Source organism: Symsagittifera roscoffensis, chromosome 6 (assembly GCF_963678635.1).
Source record: "Symsagittifera roscoffensis chromosome 6, txSymRosc1.1, whole genome shotgun sequence".
Classification (NCBI taxonomy): Eukaryota; Metazoa; Xenacoelomorpha; order Acoela; family Convolutidae; genus Symsagittifera; species Symsagittifera roscoffensis.
Genome location: NC_087067.1, coordinates 11,206,191 through 11,228,367, shown reverse-complemented (window position 1 = coordinate 11,228,367; position 22,177 = coordinate 11,206,191). Strand labels below are relative to the sequence as shown.

The 22,177-nt window shown below is 33.2% G+C and overlaps 3 protein-coding genes and 1 long non-coding RNA gene across 5 annotated transcripts in view; 1 reads left to right on the top strand and 3 right to left on the bottom strand.

The window, feature by feature from the left end:
* Positions 1-22,177, bottom strand: part of LOC134848536 (cyclin-dependent kinase 1-like) — a 488,218-nt gene that overhangs the window by 156,928 nt on the left and 309,113 nt on the right. The window lies entirely within an intron of this gene.
* Positions 2,607-3,423, bottom strand: LOC134848422 (uncharacterized). The gene is made up of 2 exons (XR_010162934.1): positions 2,954-3,423; positions 2,607-2,864 (listed from the first exon to the last, which is right to left on the bottom strand). It is a non-coding gene; the product is annotated as an uncharacterized LOC134848422 (long non-coding RNA).
* LOC134847803 (putative trans-acting enoyl reductase Rv2449c) lies at positions 5,846-7,974 on the top strand. The gene has a single exon (XM_063865021.1). It carries the CDS (start codon positions 5,929-5,931, stop codon positions 7,171-7,173), a length of 1,245 nt encoding a protein of 414 aa, XP_063721091.1. The 5' UTR covers positions 5,846-5,928; the 3' UTR covers positions 7,174-7,974.
* The window catches only part of LOC134847994 (galactosylgalactosylxylosylprotein 3-beta-glucuronosyltransferase 2-like), a 35,540-nt gene continuing 24,541 nt past the window's right edge, over positions 11,179-22,177 (bottom strand). The window contains exons 4-6 of the mRNA XM_063865322.1: positions 19,679-19,801; positions 12,277-12,343; positions 11,179-11,467 (exon numbers count right to left, since the gene is read on the bottom strand). Coding sequence (XP_063721392.1) covers positions 11,205-11,467; positions 12,277-12,343; positions 19,679-19,801 — 453 coding nt within the window. The 3' untranslated portion in view covers positions 11,179-11,204. The remainder of the gene's footprint in view (positions 11,468-12,276; positions 12,344-19,678; positions 19,802-22,177) is intronic.

The following is a 22,177-nucleotide window of genomic DNA, read 5'->3' as shown; positions in this document are numbered from 1 at the left end:
GGTAGTACGTGTGATTGGTGATCGCGATATCTGTGGTTCAAAAAAGGTACACCATTTACACATTCCCCTCTTTTACCTTGTATCCTCTACTTTTCGTATGCTTTATGCATGTGTTTGCACAGTGCAGCTTCGCCTTTATGTTAAACTTTTGATATGAACTTAGATTGCTTCTCCAACTTTTTTCACATCTCAAAACTGTGTGTCTCGATTGATTCACAAAATTTCTTGATGCAGTATATAGCTAATGCTTGTCTACTACAAATCACTTCAGTTGTGTTTTTTATCAATTTTTATAGAAAGTGCACCTATAATCTTTATAGTTTTACACGCTGAGAGAACACACGATAAAAACGGAAAAAATTACACCTGGCTCAAAATTTTATGCAGGATTTTTCGAAAATTTTTTAAAGCTGCTCATCTGCAAAAACCAAATGTCAGTACTCAGTTTTTGAAATTTCTGAAATATATATGAACTTTATATTCATACATACATACATACATACATACAAAATGCTTATGTGATGTTCTAACAAAATAATCCAAGTGAGTCAAAGTAATGTCAAAGTAAGTGTTAAGTTTGAACCCTTTTACGTTTGCGAAAAATAACGTCGCTGAAAAATAGTAATAATTTTGAGTCCGAGGTAGTAAATTGTTTAAGACTGTACAAAGAAAATTCTGTCGATAATAATTAGATAAAAGTTTAAGAATTGACCGAAGAATTTCGAATAGAAAAAAATAGAAGCCAACTTCTTCTTGAAAAGCTAGAAAAACACCAGCGGATTTAGGGGGAGGGGGGTTTTGACGCCTCTCCTCCCCCTAAGGGGCTCGACACCCCTGTGTACAAAAAGGGTCCACCCATATCACTATTTTGAGATATCGATTTTAGGCTGACTGACCCAAAATATTTCTGAAGGAGCCTTTGGCCCCAAAATATACCAATTTTGAGGGGGGAGCGCGCGCGAAATTTGGTCAAAATGGGGATTTATAATGATTTGGGAGAGCTCAGAAAATCAATTTGGTCGACCCAAAAAATTTTGAAAATTTTTCCCTCGGGAAAATCCTAGATCCGCCCCTGGGTAAAAAGGTTTTCTCTAATTTCTGTCATTTTTGGTTTTTTTTTTGTATTTTACAAGCTTATATGAGCCAATTGAAGCATCTTAGTAAAGACCAAATGAAGCATCTTCAATTTTTCTGCTTGCTAGTGCGCTGTCTCGACTCGAATAATTTTTTGTCCGAATGACTTAAATTGGAATTCGTTTTTGCAAGATGAAACTGAAAGTAAGTTGCTTCGGCAAAAGTTTTTTAATTTTTTTTGCGGGAGTCACGATTATTAATTGTCAATGAATAGTATTCTAGGTAAATTGCTCGAAAGTTTTAGAAGAGAACATTTTTTTTCCTTGAAATTGTTTAACTCAGCAAGTGTATTGCAACAGGTTACTATGCAAATTTTCCCCTTAATTAACTTTATTGACATGATTTCAGATTTTAAGTGATCTTCCAATCTGTGCTTTCGTCAGTCAACAGACATATTTTGAGCATGTGTGCATTTGAGTTACTCGTTATATTCTTAATTAGTCCTATGGTGGCTTTAAGTTTACCAACTCCGATTTGTTGAAATACAATTTTTTTGTTCTTTTTTCTTTTTAATCACCCGCACTGAAGTTTCAACAATAATAATCAATTATTTTAGATTTTCATTGTCAGTCTTTATAAAATAACAAAAATAAATGATTATAATCGGTTGAAAATGGATTAAAATGATAATATTTTTTAAGCGATAAAGTCCCATTATAATCTATTATAACCGACTGTAATTGATTATTTTCAACTTATTTTCAAAAAACCTTTATAGAAGAAAAAAAATCAATTTTAATCGCTTCAAATGAATTATACTTCAAAGGTTTCATCTCATAAAATATCAGGCTATATTATATAATGTTTTTGTTAAATTGCGAAAATCATGAAACGTATGCTAGTTTATGGTCATCCAGGGATATTTAAAGTTTTGTCTCTGGAATCAGGAACAAACAGACAAAAAATTGTGCGTTTATCTTTCAAGTTTTTGTTTTTTTTTACTTAACAAATAATGCCAAAAAAGTCGAAATGCTGCGGCAACCAGCAAAAAATATCTTGACATTTCATTCGCGCTAGACTTTAAATCAGCCAAATTTCATCATATGTCAATGAATTTGACTATTTGTGAAATGAAAAAACTCCTGTTCTCAAAACCAATATTCAGCTCTTTTTTGATAAATCGTCTCATGATTTCATTGTTTTTTTACCTTAGAATTTTCTCATTTTTTTGTGGATTCGATACATTTCAACTTTTGGGAATTTCAGCTTGAGTTGTTAATGCGTTTTCAAAGCAATTTTTTCTGATAGCAGTCAAACCATAAATTTTTGTGGAAATTAAATTGGTGATCACTTTTTGTCCACTTGATTTGATCAAAAAAAATTGACGACTCATTTTGGTTTTCTTATTTTTTTAATTTTGTTTCAAATCACTTCAGAAAATAAGTTAGCTTACTACATTTTTCAGTAAAAAAAAGTTACTATTCTTCTGTCCGAGTAGTTTTCTTTGGTTTGAAATTGATCATCAAGGAAGATTAAAGATACAAAAAATTTATTCAACAAATCATTTTTTTTAAATTACAGTATTCCACGATAGAAACTTGTGAAGATGCAAATACAATGAATACAATGAATTTCTAAACACTGAATGTAATATGTAAAACTTCTCTGAAGTATGAGTTAAAACGTGATCAGAAGTTTTCCTTGACAAATTTGATGTCCGATTTCAACAAAACTGCGCATTCATCCGTCGCATTTCGAAGAGTATCCACTTCCGTTCGCAGTTGTTTGACCTTCAAAAAAATACTCATTTTAAAAAATATTAAAATTGTTTTAAAAAAATAGAAATAAAGTAGAAAATAAGATCTTTAAGGCAACTGACCTCTTGGTTTCGATTGGCCACAACTTCCCGGAAATAGACCAACTCCTGTCCGAGCTTTTCCAGATTCACTTCGATTTCCTTTTCTGACTTCTTGAAATCGTCAGTAATTTTCCCTACCTGCTCCAAGAAGCCCTCCAGGCCTGGTACTTGAGCTGCTTTCGAATCCAGCTCGGACCCAAAGTCTTTCGAAATTTTACCTTCTGGCCTTTTATGGGCTTTTCTGGCATCCGATGCGTGCATTAGAACGCAAAATACAGCAATGAAAACGAAAAAAGACAACGTTGTCAAGTTAACAAGCTTCATCTTTTTAAGTTCAACGTTTTAAGCTCTGCGGTTTGTCAGTTGATTCGTACAATATAATAAGTTCATATATTTGAATATTCAATAGCAGCATTAGAGCATGTTTTTAAAGCAACGCATAGATTCAGTTCTAATGAATTTCATGACTGAAAATTATAAAATATGCACGTTTCTCTCGTTTTTGTTAAAATTGGTTTGATTAAAAGCTAGTCTAATTTTGAAGTTTGGTAACCTTTTATCATTTCTATTTGGATTATTCGAATGTTTTTTTTTGATATATCAGCTTGAGAATATAGTTTAGAAAGTTGGTTGAAAAGAAAAATTCTCTAGACGTTTCTTAATGCCCCCCCCCCTCCAAAAAAAACCGTTTCCCTAAAAACTATTCAAGAAGTTGGATCATGTTAACTATCCCCCCCCCCCCTATTGCAATGGAGAAATACAAAACCAATCCAGTTGAGCATAAATAAAAACCAACGGAAATGTGTTTTTTGATAGGGGGAGATTCTTTACAAGGTACCATTGGGGGGGGGGGGGGGGGGGGGTAGTCGAAAATCCTACTTATTTGAACCATTGAACTCTCATATTTTTTATCGGAACTGAATATGTTTTCAATTTCTTTTGGGTAGTGGAATTAGAGAGCAATAAAAATGCAGCTATTTTAATATGCAATGTTTTTTTTCGACTAAAAAATAAGTCTTTTGAGATGGTTCAGGGAGCACGCATAAAAAAGTACAAAACTTTGATGTTTTGCTAAACTCCTTTCAAATACTTGCCTTTGTCGCAGAAAAATTTGTCGAAAAAATATTCACAGCAATTCGGGATAGCTTAATTTAGTAAATATACAAATACAATGAAAAAAATTCGATAGAATTTTCAATTTTTAAGAGAAAACTTTTTCCCCTAAATAAGGAATAATGGGAACAGTTCTTTATTTGTTATATACGATTTGAGAATTGAATGTTTTCAGCGGATAGTTTTTGGCCTTGAATGAATCAATTTTTGTGGCTATTAGGAACGTAAACGATTTCGGCTAACCGGTCACCAAAAAAATTTCGGTTCTTCGGGAACATCTTTGTTATTATCGGGAACGATTTTCTTTTTAGGCTATCCACGCTTTTGATCAGATATAACTGTTGGATTTATCACTACGTAGCCAAACTGTGAACTGAATGGGCGCACAATTTAGTTGGTCTAGTTCACCGGAGTCCATAGAAATTTTTTAAGCATGTTGAAGCGGATGTTCAGCGGAAGCAGAAAAGCGAAAAGTATAAAAATAAAGAGTGCGATTATGACTTTTCATCTTAAAACACGTAATTTTTAATCTTATGTTTTGTTTGATAAAGGATAAAAATGTGAAAAAAAGATGATATTTCAGATGTTTACAGCTCATAGCTTTTTTTGGATTTTTGGACATTTTTTTCCGGCTCATCGATAGTTTACCCAAATTTTGTCTGCCTAATTGATGCGCGTTAATATTTCTGAAAAATAATTTCACGCCAGTGATTGTGTTGCTAAATTTTTGGATCTACTTAACAATTGCCCACCCTTTGGTACCTACTTAAAAATTGCCACCCCTATTAATAAAAGCAGTTAATTAGCGCTAGAGCTTTGTATCGAGACTTCTAATTTTGCTGCAATCTGATTGTCTGATTGGTCGAAAATGCGTTATATTAATCTACTTAACAATTGCCCCTCCTTTCTTAAAGGGGGAGGGGGGTAATTGTTAAGTAGATCCAAACTCTTTTCCTCCAACTAAACAGCATACGAGAAACAATGTTTGTAATTGTGGTTTTTAAAAAGTTTTTCGACAGTGGCTTTCAAAAATTTTCTTCAAAAATTTCTCTTTTTGCTGATGATACCACTCTGGTTAAGCCCGACACAACTCGCACTTTCTGTGATAAGCTTAGAAAAATATGAAACGTGGCACAATAATTCACATTCACGAAAACTGCAGTAAAAATTTCGAAATATGATGTCATGACCTTCGGAAAAAAATGCTATCAATTTTAATTCAGTTTGCTAAAAAAAACGGTGCAAACTTTTTTTCAAGTAGCTTGGAACGAATTTGATTTGAAAAATAGTTTTTCTGGTGTCCAACCAGTATATGACATCCTATTAAATCAGCTGTTTTCTGTAACTTCATCTCTGTGAATAAATCCTCACTTGCTTTTTTGAGATTGAATAACTTTAAACCTGCAAAAAACTAATTATTATGTAAAACCTCGTACAACGAATACTCTAAGAGACGCAGTTTCGGCTGAAGTAGCTTGTTGCTATAGTTTATTGTGACTCATGACCTGCCTCCAGAAGAAGTTTGCGGTCTCCTCCGAAGTTCAGAAAAAGCGTTTTTCCAAACTTCTTAAAAAACCGTTTTTGATCGATAATAACCTTCTGGCGGAAATGGATTTTTTTCTGGAAAGTATCTCCCTTCATTTGATTTCTATGTATATTAAAAATTCCCCAGGGAAGGCGTTTGACTTCACATTATTTTGCTGGCCACGATTTTAAAAGAAAGTAATTTTTGGTATTGAAACTCCAAATTGACTTCTCATGTGATTTCATATAATATAAAGAGCAAATATTAACCTTCTCGTTTCAGTTGGTTATATGTTTAAAGGTCGGTTTGATTCGATTTTCTTAAAGCTTGGTTACTCAACTGGTCTGTACTTTCATTCATGACTGCAAATAAATCGACTGATTTGGTGTTATATGGAGCTACTGGTTTCACTGGAAAAATCGCTTGCGAGTACATTTCATCAAAAGGTGAATCGTTTTTTAATAATTTCAAGTGGGTAATTGCAGGTAGAAATTCTCAGAAGCTTGAATTACTGAAAAAAGAACTTGTGTCGAAGTTTTCTTTCTTGGAAAGTCTAGAAATCTTCATAGCCGATTCAAGTGACTCAGATGCGCTGGATGTCCTGACTTCAAAGTGCAAAGCAGTGATTTCTTTCGCTGGGCCTTATTCAAAGTATGGCTCAAAACTGGTCGAAAGTTGTGTCAAAAATGGAACTCATTACGCCGACTTGACAGGCGAAGTTTTCTGGATTGCAGAAATGATTGAAAAATTCGAGGAGCGTGCTAAGGAAACTAAAACGAAGTTGATACCATCGTGTGGTTTCGACTCAATTCCGAGCGATTGGGGAGCGTACAGCATTGCTAAACTTTTCCGAGAAACGCTTAATGAGGATACCAAGTACGTTGAAGGAGTTCTCTGGAACGCTAAGGGCGGGTTTTCAGGGGGAACTGTTGCTTCAGGGTTTGAAATAGCCTCACCCGAAAATATCCAAAAACACAACTTGGTTATGAACGATCCTCAAGCTTTGAATGCAAAAGACAAACGTAATGGGCTTGATGTATCAGATAGAGATAATGTTACATGGGATAGTGAAATACAGCAGTACCTCGCGCCATTTATCATGGGTCCCGGAAATTCCAGAATTGTGAGACGATCCAACGTTTTCAACAACTATGGCCCGGATTTTACGTACAATGAGAGCGTCAAATCATCGTGGCTTGGCGGGAAGGCAATAGCTTGGGGTCTCTACTTCGCAAACTGGTCCTTATCAAGTCCTTGGGTCCGACCAATTGCTCAAAAAGTGGCACCAAAACCAGGCGAGGGTCCAAAACAAGAAGACATGAAAAATGGGTTTGCGCATATGAAATTTTTTGGGCAGAGCTCGAAAAGTGGGAAAAAAGCCGTTTGCAATCTGATGATTAAAGGAGACCCTGGATATCTTATCACTGCTCGTATGATAGTCGAAGCAGGTGTTGATTTGGCTAAGGAAACAGAGAGCATGGACGCTTATGGGTTCAGAACTCCTGCGAGCGGACTTAGTGAAAAGTGCTTCGAAGCTCTGCTCCAAAATGGATTCGAAGTAAAAACGTCTCTCGTACAAGAATTTACCGAATCCACTCAGTAAGACTCAGCCGAGGGTGGTGGAGGGAAGGGACCGCGACTGCTCTCTTTTCCTCAATTCTGGTTACGACATTTACCCAAAGTGCCCCCTGACCAACAACAAAAGTTTTCTAAAAGCGCTGACGACGCTAATAACTATTTTTAAGAGGGGAGCCCGCGCCGAAAAAACGTAATTTTTTGGTCAATTGTTTTTAAAATCAAATTGGTCTCTGAAAAGAGGTCGGCAACATTTTCAATTTTTCTCCAAAAAAAAACAACCAGAAAAATTTCTCTGCATGCCACTGGTAAATCTTTTTAATTTTTACTTAAATTATAAAACTGCATGTTCAAAAATATTCAAAAAAGATACATCATTTGGAAATAGCTATTCAGTAGCCAAACTTAATACGTTGAAAATTCTTGAGATAAACACCGGCCCGCAAATTCAACCTAAAATAAGCCCTTATCGACTCAATTTGATTGACGAGTTTAGTTAGAAACTACGAACAAATCATACGATGAAAATACTGTGAAAATGCAGGAAAACTTTTTCAAGACTAGTTTTATACAAAAAGATGGAACTTCTAGTGACAACTTTTCAATTTGGCTTTAACGGGGTCAGCAAATGTTTTTTGAATTGTTTTCCCGCTTCAGATGGAACATCTCAAATGCAGTGCAAGAATGAATTTTTTATTAATAGGATTGCTACTCAAACCTTTTTTGATTATGATAAGTTTTGATTCGAACTTCACAACCTACCCAAGCTGATCAAAAGTGTTTCTCAATAATTTTCATATATAAAAAATGCTTATCATACCAAGTCTATGATTCCATTCGCTTAACAATTTGTATGAAAACTCCATGATAAGCTTTTTTTCATATATGAAAAATGTGTGACAACCAATTTTCTTTTTATCAAAAATGTATGATGAATATTTTTCCATAAATAAAGTTTACGAAATTCGCTTTGATTTTCATGTTTTGTCCGAAAACACAATAACCAAGGTTATTAATTTAACAAGAAAACCCATAGGTGTAAAAGGAAGAATCGCACAAGTGATATGAATTTAAAGATTTGCCACGAAAGTTAATGAATAGAGTTTCACCGTAACTTTTTGTATATGGCTGGAAAGTTTTTAGTACAAAACGTTTTTTTATGTTGTTCAAAATTAGGGCTAATTTTATAAAAGACAGAATAAAATTTAAGTTAATTTATTATAAACTTAGACAGAATAAAATATAAGTTAAAATATAAGCCTGGACAGAATATAATCTAAAATAAAATAAGAAAACATAAAATTATATTCCGATTCACACAAAAATTCATATTCACTTTCCATTCATTTTTACAAAATAATCAGCTTGGACTATGTTATAGACAAAAGACACATTTTTTTGGAAATTGTTTGTATGAGCATTGAAGTGATACTGCAACAAAAAAGGAAAATAATTGTCCCCCTAGTTTTGGAAGTTTTTTTGAAAGTTTTTCCTGTCATGTGAAAAAAGTTTATCATACAATTTTTATATAGGAAAACCGTATATAATGGTTCTGACTCATTTGTGAAAAAACTCCAGTTCATACTATAAACATTTTTAGTGAGCTGTCAGCAATGACAAAAAAAATTGTTTAATTTTTTGCGAAACGAAGTTGAAAAAAGCAAATCTATTGAACATTCCATTCCAAAAGGCTGAATCTTCTGTTTTTCATTCTTGGAAAAATCAAAATTTTGTAGCCTATTAGACTCATTACCATGCCAAACTGTACACTGGTTAGGCGCACATTTTGTGTGTGTAGGTCACAGGAATTTAGAGATAAGACTCTATCAAAAGAAACGCAAGAATTAAAAAAGATCAAAGACGGTGCTCTTCAAAGACAATACAGTTTGCTTCACAATTTACATTTTGGACGTGTAATTCTGTTTTTTAAATGAAGAATCAAGAAAATTTGACACAAAACTTGAAAGGTTTCAGTCGATATATGTCCCGTATAACCAAACAAAAAGCTTTTTTGGTAATGATGTTTAAAAACTGGACTTTTTTGTAGTTTTCAATTTAAAAAAAAAAAAAAATCGGTGTAATTGGTAAAATTTAAAAAATGGAATTATAGTTGTGCTATTGAACTAATTGAATTGCACAAAATAGGTAGAAGCATCGAAGAGGAAAGCTGAGTTGTTTGTGTTATTTTTGGTTATAGTCAAGTGACAAGAAGTTTGCTTCTGTAGAAAAGCCTACTTTTTTGAATTTTGTTTTGATTAGCTGTTAAGCATTGTGATAAATGTTCAAATGGGGAGTAAATTTTTTATAGATTCTTCAAATTGAGGGGAAAACTTCCTATTTTTTTGTTTTAGCTTCAAATCTGACTAGAGTTTTTTGTCATAAATTCAAACGCGTTGTAGGTTTTGAACATATATGCATAAACTAACGTTACTTTTTGATATGCATGCTGAAATGGTTCTTGTTTTTAACAAATGATTTTGTGTTTCAAACTCAATACGATAAGCCTACATGAAAGTTTTTCTCGGGAACAAAAAAAATTGAAAAAATTATATATACAGCAAAAATCAACAATTGAAAACAATTGCAAAAAAAGTCTTAGTTTTTAGGATTCAAAATTATTCTTGTATCTTTATCTTGTGAGCATAATTTTTGCTAATGCGAAAATGCAAATGGGTTTTCAAACTCTTACAAGTAACTGAATCAAGCTGTGAGTCAAGTACCTAAAAGATGGTCAAGTAGCAAATAGCTGAAAAACAGCAACCAAGAATGTAGATATCAAGCTGTCGAAATGTAAAAAAAGTCAAGTAAACATAAATTGATTTATACAAAATTTGGAAGGTTATACCCCTTTTCAGTTTTCTTTGGCTGCATGAAAAGATTTCTAAAAGATAGTAATTGGCGCCGCGATTTCAGCGTAACTCTTACTTAACTAAAATTAGCCTAAAAGACCTGCGTTTTAGCTAAAATGCTTGACGCGAATTTCCTAAACTAAATAACAAAATAGTAACTCTCGTAAAATTTTAAGCATTGTTTGTTCCTATAACACTTTTTGCCTAAACTCGACCATTTTTTTAGAGAAAAAAGCGTTCAAATTTTCTACTTTGAAAACTTTAACCAGATAATTCAAATCAGCAGTTTTAACGAGACAATTAATTTTTTTATTTATTGTGGGTTAATTGCATATGGCATTTGTCAAAGTTTTTAAAAATAATTTCAATCCGTTTTGGTGTGGTTCATAGAAGATAAAAAATTTTATAGTTGATAGAGATTTCGAAAAAGAATTTCAAAAAACTTGTGTCTACTTTTTTTGAGGTCGACCAAATTGAATTCCCGAGCTCTCCCAAAGCACTAAAAAGACCCTGTTTTAGCCAAATTTATGCGCCGCCTCCAAAGTTTTTGAAAAAATAGGCCTCAAAATTGTTTTTAGGCACTTTTTGGAAAAAATTGACCAAAAAATGCGTTTTTCCGGCGCCCACTTCCCACTGAGAATTTTTATATTTTGGCGCCCAAGGCGCATTTAGAAAAATTTTAGGGTCAATCAGCACAAAATGGATATCTCAAAATAAAACAAAGGGGGGACCCTTTGGGTCTGCAGGGAGTCAAATCCCTGAGGTCGGAGAAGCACCCCCCCCCCCCCCATCCTAAATCCGCCCCTGATTACATTCGCAAAACGCTCAGCTACTTATTTGCTTCGAAATTAAATACATCCTCGGGCAATTTTTTTTATAGTTCCCCCATAACACTACAAGCACCATTTTTTGATAATAATTTCGGAGCCGTAGGCGTTTTTTGGAAGAATGCGAACAAAAAAAACTTGCATTTGAGTTTAGTATACCATTAACTCAAAAATTGAGTTTGGTCTACCATAAATAGATGACGTAAAAGAGTGCCAAAAGACCCTTTGGGTTGTCAGGGTTAAAGATCACACCCCCTACCCCACCCATCCGATTAAACCCGCCGCTTCATCTCTTCTGGAACTGTCAAGAATAGTAGGAATTACAATTCAAAACTATTTAAACACAAAAAAGCCAGATTGTATGGTTTCGTTCACTCTCTGGCTCAAAATTTCGATTTCATTCTCAAATATTTCATCACATTTTGTCTCTGTCTTTCATTCAACCTCTTCAATTGATTTCTGAAGATTTCTCGATTTCTCTTTTCTTCTTCGCGCTGTTTCTGTTGCTGCCACTTTTCGACTTGGTCGATTTCTTCCTGTGATCTCGTGTCTATTACAGTGTTGTTTTCTGGGTATACTTTTAAATCGGGGTCTTTCGGTCCGACCGGTTTTGTTTGTGTGTGCCAAACGTGTATTCCTCTGCGGCCTGATTTGCATCATAATAAAAATTTAAAAACAGGATTCCAAATTTTTTCATAATAGTTTTAACATGCTGAGCTGTTCGATTTATCGGTTTTTCCCATTAATGCCCCTAATAAAATACAAAAATCAGTGTTTGGCGGGACATAATTTTTACTAGGCCGAGGGGGCTGTAATGGGAAGAACCCGAATAACCATAGGGGAGCGGTGGTGAAGTGGTTACGTCTCTGCCTCTCAATCGAAAGGTCGGATGTTCGAGGCCCACCATGATCCGTGCTCGTTGCTTGAGGGTGAAGCAACATTACCCAGCCCAGAAAAATAACCAAAAAAATAGCATGTAGTTCTTAAACAAGGGCACAACAGCGGTTCGCCGTGATGAGCTGTACAGCTCTTGTGTTGGTCCTTTCCCCCCTGGATAAATGGTCTTAAACTTAATTTGGGAAATTTTCAGTTAAATGAGCACATTATAAAGCCAGTTTCTTTTGTTTTGTACTTAGAATGCTAGGAGGTATTCATGTTTCACTAGCAATTTTTTGCATGAGCTATTTCAGGAAACCACTAACTTACTAGCAGGCAAAAAAGCTTGCAATATCAAATTAAAAAACATACAAATCTATCATCGGAACACTTTGAACACCACAAAAAATGGTCTATTTAATTCTCCCACTAAGTTCGACCTTCATTATATGGTTAAGTACACAAGTTTCATTGCACCTTCGTTGCGAATTGAAGGTCTTCAAAAATATAGGTACACCTCACCTAACATGAACAAACCGTAGAGGTTTTGTAAGCTAGATTAACAGTCGTGCAACTGACCTGAAAAGAACTCCATTTCTGAGAGAGGAACTCCAAATGACTCGAGAAACTCACTTTCCATTGTGCCCTGAAACTGAAAAGTTTGACTCCTATGATCCGAACGAAAATGATGAGAATGATGAGAAAAAATTTAACCCAGTGCAAAGTTGCATATAAGTTCACAGATAGGAGTCCTATCTGGGAAATGATCTGCAAGTTTGATCCCAGATTCATCATTTTAATTAAAGACAATAAAACTTGAGCCCATTTTATAAAAACTCGATGGGTGGAAGAAACTTTGACCAATTGATACTTTTAAAAAGATATTGAAAACCTGAAGCCTGAAAACAAACGAATTAAAAAAAAATTAAACCTTTTTTGTATAGGAGCCCACCTTTCTACTTGTCCTTTTGTTTTTATCTTTCCAAGGCGGTTGGCAATGAGCTGAAACGCTCTTTCAACAGCCCTTCCAGAGAACATATTGCTTGAACTTCATTAATAATATAATGTTTCTGGATGAATTAATTCAATTCAATTCAATTCAATTGGTGGTCCTTAATTTCAGATTATTGAATTCACTCATTTGATAACGTGAACAAACAGTGATACCATTAAACCAAATAAAAAACTAGGATCATTTTGGTTTTTTATGAAAAACACTTCATAGAACTGATTGCAAGCTTTTACATACGAGCCTGAGCTTCTGTTTCCTTGATCAGTTTTGGCTTTTTACAGATATCTCGAAACAAGCTAATAATATTTAAGTCTTTTGAATTTGAGATAGCTACCACAATTGAGTTTAATTTATCAACCACAAAGTACCGATTTTGAACGGCTGTTGAAATCCTTGCAGTCTTTTTGAAAGAGCCGTGTGAGAAAAACTGGTAAAAAACGTATTCTGGATTTATACTTGAAATTCTGGCGCACGAAATCTATATGACCACTTTAGGTCTTGACATTTTTCTGGTCTCTCGAAGCAATCTAAAATATGAATAACTCTTCATAAAGAGAATTGTTTTAAGAATTGAGGGGAATTTATCGAGCACCAAGCTGAAGTAGGCACCAATTTGGAGGATTTTGAAGGCTTTACAGTCTGCTTAAAAACGCCGTGTGAATTTTTTTATGATTATTTTTCGACTTTTCAAGCTTAGTGAACATTTATTGCAAATTTAAAGATCGAAGAAAAGGTATCATTATAGGGAAAATTGTCCAGTATTTCAAAACCTATGGCAAAAAGCTTAGAAATAATTGTTATTTAACTATCTGCCTTCCTTAATATATGAAAAAAATAGACAAGGTATCGACGAATCAAATTTTGCAAATGGATCAAAGAATTTTTTTTTACTCTGGATGATATATGCTCTTCATTTATTTGTGTCCGGTGTCAATTTTATTGTTCATTTTAGTGGCTAAAATGTCATTTTCAGCAATATTGAATCAAGAAACCTCATGAAAAAATTTGAGAAAATTACCTATAGTCCCCCTACACTTTGTTTATATATGAGCTCATTCATCTTATATCATACTAAAACAAAAAAAATAACCGGTTACTGCGCAAGTAGCACAGAATGTTTCGACCAGTCTTAAAAACTACAACAAGAAAGTATTTTCAAATAAGAGTCGTTTTTTATTGGTGCGCTGTGATAAAAAACAACTGAACAAAAACTTGAGATTAGGCATAAATGACTACCAGATTTTTTTTACTAATGAACTTTTTGATTTCAAAAAGGCGCTAAAAATCTCGCGTTATTCGGGTAAAAAACTTTTTACATTTTAAATTAAGCTATTAAAAGCTTTTCAGCTAATAAAATAAACTATAGCAAGCTTGCTAGCTCGCTTTACTTGCTCAAATTAGGACAAAAAAAAATTCAACCGGTTTTTCCACACACTGGAAAATTTTTTTTGAAACGTTTTAATGACATTCGAATCACGACTTTAAGGGCTTTATTATGATATATCACTATGCTCTTTTCGATGATTAATTGTGATAGCTGATTATGCTTGAAAAACGAAAAAAATATATTAAGAAGAAAAAAAATTAAAACACGCCCAAATATATAGTTCCTTCTCATTTTTCAAATGGTCTGAACAATAATGAGACCAGTGCAGCAGGAACAAAACAAGTTCATACAATTGTAATAGAAAAATCCCATTGTATTGTTTCCGGTCTTTTATATACTAGCTTGATCTTTTGTTTTCGCTGACTAACTAATCAGTCGATATAAAACTTTAATGATTTGTCCAACATAACAGTTACAGAAGTGAATTTACAGTTACAGAGGTAGACACCTGGGTAAAAAAACGTTCACTGAGAAACCTGATAATTTCATTCTATTTTCAAAATTAGATACCGATCACGTTTTTCGTGACTTTTGCTCTTTCGCTGTTTGAGAGTGAAGTTTGCCTTCCTTTTAATAAAAGAAAATAATTAAATTTAAAACGATATCAAAAATCAAACCGCGAAAAATTAAATTTCAGCCTGTAACAATTTTGAAGCTTCCCCCGAAAACAAAAACATCACGACCTATATACGAAATTGAATTACGTTCAAATCGGAAGAAACGCAGAATCGGAAGAACTCGCGGTTTTTCCGATTCTAAACGCAGAATCGGAAGATTCTGCGTTTAGACGCAAAATCGGAAGAACTCTCAAACGCCGAGTCGGAAGAACTCTCGGTTTTTCTGCTCATAAATTATAGAAAACAAATTAATCAATAAAGTTATTTTTTCAAAACCCGTTAGGTTTGCCTAAAAAATAAAATTTTTTCCATAAACAATTATTTTGTCACTGAATTCTGTCCATCAAGGTCCTCAACATTGTCAAAAACTATAGATATTGTCAAATGCTGCCTTTTTCCTCAATATATTTTTAAGAATTGCCGCCTTGTCCTGATATTAGTTATTACCTGATGCGAGTTGCTTATTATTTGATAAGTATTGTTTTGTAGGATACCCGGGTTTACCAAAACTTCTTATCATACAATTCACATATACCAAAAACTTCTTGTCATACAGTTCCATACAATTCCATACGTACAAAAAATTGTCTGAAATCTCTATGATAAGCTTTTTTCTATATATGAAAATTGTATGACAAGTATTTTTCCATAAACCAAATAGTTAATTTTTTCTTGTTTAATTTCTAAAAACTTTTGGGCTGTGCTTGTCACCGAACGCAACTGACAAAGACTTTGGTTTTTTCAAAACACCAAAAGTTAGGCGGCCTCGCATTTACAATGCATAGAAAACGACCTGAAAATTAGACCTGTCTTTCACTAATGGTGTAACAAAAGTAACAAACTTTTGAATTTCGACAAAATTTGAATTTTAAAAATACCAGACATTGATCAAGACAGACATATATAAACAAAATAGTCCCCCTACACTTTGTTTATATATGAGCTCATTCATCTTATATCATACTAAAACAAAAAATATAACCGGTTACTGCGCAAGTAGCACAGAATGTTTCGACCAGTCTTAAAAACTACAACAAGAAAGTATTTTCAAATAAGAGTCGTTTTTTATTGGTGCGCTGTGATAAAAAACAACTGAACAAAAACTTAAGATTAGGCATAAATGACTACCAGATTTTTTTTACTAGTGAACTTTTTGATTTCAAAAAGGCGCTAAAAATCTCGCGTTATTCGGGTAAAAAACTTTTTACATTTTAAATTAAGCTATTGAAAGCTTTTGAGCTAATAAAATAAACTATAGCAAGCTTGCTAGCTCGCTTTACTTGCTCAAATTAGGACAAAAAAAATTTCAACCGGTTTTTCCCCACACTGGAAAACTTTTTTTGAAACGTTTTAATGACATTCGAATCACGACTTTAAGGGCTTTATTATGATATATCACTCTTTTTTTTCGATGATTAATGGTGATAGCTGATTATGCTTGAAAAACTAGATACCCATCACGTTTTTCGTGACTTTTGCTCTTTCGCTGTTTGAGAGTGAAGTTTGCCTTCCTTTTAATAAAAGAAAATAGTTAAACTTAAAACGATATCAAAAGTCAACCGCGAAAAACTAAATGTGAGCCTGTAACAATTTTGAAGCTTCCCCCGAAAAAAAACATCACGACCTTTATACGAAATTGAATTACGTTCAAATCGGAAGAAACGCAGAATCGGAAGAACTCGCGGTTTTTCCGATTCTAAACGCAGAATCGGAAGATTCTGCGTTTAGACGCAAAATCGGAAGAACTCTCAAAAGCCGAGTCGGAAGAACTCTCGGTTTTTCTGCTCATAAATTATAGAAAACAAATTAATCAATAAAGTTATTTTTTCAAAACCCGTTAGGTTTGCCTAAAAAATAAACATTTTTTCCATAAACAATTATTTTGTCGCTGAATTCTGTCCATCAAGGTCCTCGACATAAACATGCCATACAGAAGAACTACAAGTTTTCAGCAATATTGAATCAAGAAACCTCATGAAAAAATTTGAGAAAATTACCTATAGTCCCCCTACACTTTGTTTATATATGAGCTCATTCATCTTATATCATACTAAAACAAAAAAAATAACCGGTTACTGCGCAAGTAGCACAGAATGTTTCGACCAGTCTTAAAAACTACAACAAGAAAGTATTTTCAAATAAGAGTCGTTTTTTATTGGTGCGCTGTGATAAAAAACAACTGAACAAAAACTTAAGATTAGGCATAAATGACTACCAGATTTTTTTTACTAGTGAACTTTTTGATTTCAAAAAGGCGCTAAAAATCTCGCGTTATTCGGGTAAAAAACTTTTTACATTTTAAATTAAGCTATTGAAAGCTTTTGAGCTAATAAAATAAACTATAGCAAGCTTGCTAGCTCGCTTTACTTGCTCAAATTAGGACAAAAAAAATTTCAACCGGTTTTTCCCCACACTGGAAAACTTTTTTTGAAACGTTTTAATGACATTCGAATCACGACTTTAAGGGCTTTATTCTGATATATCACTCTTGTTTTTTCGATGATTAATGGTGATAGATGATTATGCTTGAAAAACGAAAACAATATATTAAAAAGAAGAAAAATTAAAACACGCCCAAATATATAGTTCCTCCTCATTTTTCAAATGGTCTGAACAATAATGAGACCAGTGCAGCAGGAACAAAACAAGTTCATACAATTGTAATAGAAAATTTTCATTGCATTGTTTCCAGTCTTTTATATACTAGCTTGATCTTTTGTTTTCGCTGACTAACTAATCAGTCGATAAAAAACTTTAATGATTTGTCCAACATAACAGTTACAGAAGTGAATTTACAGTTACAGAGTTAGACACCTGGGTGAAAAAACGTTCACTGAGAAACCTGATAATTTAATTTTATTTTCAAAATTAGATACCCATTACGTTTTTCGTGACTTTTGCTCTTTCGCTGTTTGAGAGTGAAGTTTGCCTTCCTTTTAAAAAAAGAAAATAGTTAAATTTAAAACGACATCAAAAGTCAACCGCGAAAAACTAAATGTGAGCCTGTAACAATTTTGAAGCTTCCCCCGAAAAAAAACATCACGACCTTTATACGAAATTGAATTACGTTCAAATCGGAAGAAACTCAGAATCGGAAGAACTCGCGGTTTTTCCGATTCTAAACGCAGAATCGGAAGATTCTGCGTTTAGACGCAAAATCGGAAGAACTCTCAAAAGCCGAGTCGGAAGAACTCTCGGTTTTTCTGCTCATAAATTATAGAAAACAAATTAATCAATAAAGTTATTTTTTCAAAACCCGTTAGGTTTGCCTAAAAAATAAACATTTTTTCCATAAACAATTATTTTGTCGCTGAATTCTGTCCATCAAGGTCCTCAACATTGTCAAAAAGTATAGATATTGTCAAATGCTGCCTTTTTCCTCAATATATTTTTAAGAATTGCCGCCTTGTCCTGATATTAGTTATTACCTGATGCGAGTCGCTTATTATTTGATAAGTATTGTTTTGTAGGATACCCGGGTTGACCAAAACTTCTTATCATACAATTCACATATACCAAAAACTTCTTGTCATACAGTTCCATACAATTCCATACGTACAAAAAATTGTTTGAAATCTCTATGATAAGCTTTTTTCTATATATGAAAATTGCATGACAAGTATTTTTCCATAAACCAAATAGTTAATTTTTTCTTGTTTAATTTCTAAAAACTTTTGGGCTGTGTTTGTCACCGAACGCAACTGACAAAGACTTTGGTTTTTTCAAAACACCAAAAGTTAGGCGGCCTCGCATTTACAATGCATAGAAAACGACCTGAAAATTAGACCTGTCTTTCACTAATGGTGTGTGTAACAAAAGTAACAAACTTTTGAATTTCGACAAAATTTGAATTTTAAAAATACCAGACATTGATCAAGACAGACATAAACATGCCATACAAAAGAAATACAAGTTTTCAGCGCTTTTGAAGAAAAATTTTTAGGCGAAAAGTCAAAAAATTCAACATGATGCATCGAAGAGTACGTTATGCACACAAAAAATTAAATTTTGCAAGTTTGTTTGCAAGAAATGTTTGTTTGAGTACAAAATTCAATTTGCGGTTGAAAAAACCGAAAAAAAGAAATAGGGCAATTTCAAAGGTGTATTATAAGGATTTTGGGAATTGTTTGATGAGCATTTTTTTCATAAAACAAAAACATCGGTTTTTTCATCACCAGACGGTTTTATTAGAATCAAACAGCCGCAGAATTGAGTTTAAATATTTTTTCAACCAATTTTCGAAACTGTATGAAAATTGCATGCCAAGAATTTTTCCAAACATTCGATGTATGGAATTGTATGATAAGCGTTTTCGGTTTATGGAGGTCAACCCGGGTAATTTCTGTGCAATCAGATTAATTTATTTGAAATTTCAAAGACATAATTATGTAACATTTTAACAGTTCTGAGTCATATTTTTTAAATTACACCTGAAAAGTCCATAATAAGCGGTTGTATGCTCATATTGGCGAGGAGCAACCGGTTGCCGTGCCCTTAGCACATATTGTCCGACCAAGGCAATTAAAAAACAATGTCTTATTTTTATCTAAACCTGAAGGCACAATTGGCTAGGCATCTAACTGGCTGGCCTTTTTGTTGATCTTCAAAGAAGGGATTTTTTTGTTTTTATGAGTTGTGTAATTAATAATCAAGTATGTTCTCTTCTTAAAAACGAACTTATTATGACTTTTGTTCATTGTTTGAGGATAAAAAAGGATAGAAATTAAGCCGCAAATAGTTTTCAAAATTTGAATTTTGTAACGCTGAAAAATATATTTTCTTAAATAAGATTGAAAATTAGAGAGTGAAAATTTTCCCCATGTCCTAAAGTTTTCCCTCTATAACTGGTCGGAAAAAAACTAACATTTTTTTTTTTTAAAAGGATACAATCATATTAATGTTCGAGCAAGGCGTTACTAGACACTAAAACGAGATTTGAATTATTTTCCATTCCGATTTGTTCACCTGTTTTTTGGCCACAAATGAGACACTTGGGAACTGCAGGAGTAGACGCAGGCTGATCGCAAATCCTGCCATGTCTATGCAAAATCTCCGCCCTCCGTAGAACATCGTGTTAAATCCAACTATCTAAAAAGCAAAAAGTAAAAAGAAAAAAAGCCTACACAATATAATATGGTGATTCTCGCGCGTTATTTCCCCAGAAAAGCTCGTCGTTTTATGTCAAAATGTTGGTCTTTGCAGACAAACGCGGCCAAAATTTTCAGGCTTTGCAGACAAATGAGATACATCTGAGACATTTCCTTGGCTTTAATTTTGAATTTTTTGTTAGACAATTAGACAATCGCTTAGACAATTATAATTTTTTTCAGGTTGTCATAACTATATTCTTCGGTGAACTAAGCGATACAAATTTCAATATTATCAGGAAGTAATTTGGATAGTAAATTGTTCTTTCATTGTTTTTTCCCAATTTACATAAAATTCGAAGCTTTCATTTTGTAATAAATAAAGCTCGAACTCAAAAAAAAATGTTTTTTTTTTATCTGATATGTCACATCGCGGAGTTTCGCGACTAATTTCTACTCTTTCACAATCAAGATTCAGTACTTCCACCGTTTTCCGCGATCATAAGACCCTTTTCCAAATATGAACTTTTGGTCGGCACATTTTTTATAGTATCAAAAATTATTCGCAGATATCGACGCAGGCCTTTTATTTTGATACTTGAAATCTTTATTCCATCCGTACATTTTTTTGCTTTCACACTGGGATAAAATTACTCTTGTGTTGTAGACAAGCAAAAGTTAGAACACAAAAAACAAACTAAATGAAAGAATGTCCTTTTTAATAATTAAAAATTAGCAATTTTTCTATGAAGATGATTTTTATTTTTATCATAGCGAATAAAAAACGGATTCTGACTTTTCTACAAAAATTAAATTCAAAATTACCTAGAGTCTATTCGCTAAAATTGCATTGAACACAAAAGCAGTTGTTAGTTATTGCGAAAAATGTTTTGTTATGTTGCAGTATATGTCAGTATGAAGGTCTCAATATCGGTCCATCGCAATGTTCTAGTTTCATCGTGAACATAAACATCCTCAAAACTACTAAAAATGACAAATTTTTTTGCGACTTATCACAAATATGGATAGGCGAAATTTCGGATCGCGTATATCAAAAATTAACAAAGATAGCCGGTGGCTTTGCAAGCTGCACAGAATCATCCGACCATAATATTCATTTTTCAAAGTAGGCCAAAGATTGATTATAATTTTTTTCTTCAGTTTTCGAGTTTCAAAGAGGAAAATATATCAACTTAAAACTCTTTGAATTTCAAGAACAGTTTATGATTTTCTCTTTTTTGAACATACCCGCACCCAGTACCAAGAGATAACAATCAATTATAGTATGTTTTTAGTAGCTGTCTTAGTGAAAATTCAAAAAAATCTATTATAAACAATTGTTAATCGATTGTAACCTCTTGAAATCCGTATTAAATTATTTTACATTATAATCGATTATTTTATAGGATATATTTCAAGCATTTATAATAGATTTTTTTTTTATTAAATTGTAAATTAAATTTGTTTAGTTAAGAGTTTCATAATCAATACGTACAACAAATAACATCATATTTGTTCAATTGATATTACTTTTACCGGATACCGGGTATCCTGGTTTGTTGCTGAAGTCTAACATTTCCTTATAGTTTATATCAGAAGGAGCAATTTGTATTTCTTATCTTCCATACTTCCCATGACACAAATGTTTGCAAGTTGATTTTCCATGACGTCGATGATTTTGAATATGCACCACGAATAACCGCAACAACATACTTAAGCCTTGCAATGTTGGTTGATACAAAAACATCACGCCAATTGTTAATCTGTAATATGTTTCTTGAAGGTTGTAGCAAGGGACAACTGAAAACTAGGTGTTCGAATGTTTCGCATTCTAAATTACAATACAAACATTCGGGGGCATTCTCAAGAAATAAAACCACCGATTTTCTCGATCTTTAAAAACAGCGTACGCGAATTTATAAAGAAAGTTTTTTCCCATACATAGAGCCTTGAACTTTTCCAAACTTTGCCTGTAAATTTAATCAATTCTTCTTCTGAACAGAGGTAACGGTTTGCAGCAAAACACAAGCGGGAAATCGCAGCTCGATGAAAACTGCAGTTTTGTAAGCAGAAATAATAAACATCTCGCGATTTTGTATGTACTGTTATAATTAAACCGCTATTGGTAATGTTTGAAATAATTGCAAAATCACTCGAACTTATTTCAATAGAGATGTTCGTATTTCTCAACAAATTTTTGATTTCTTTCGAGAAAATAAATTCTGTTGGTAACAAACTATTTCGATCTGACATATCAGAAGCAAAGAAATCGATAATTTTTAGACTAAAAAGTTTAAGTTGTAGGCATGGTAAGCCTACCCCACCATCTAAGATGGGGTGATATAAAACTTCTTTCTTTATGTCGAGTCTGCTTGAT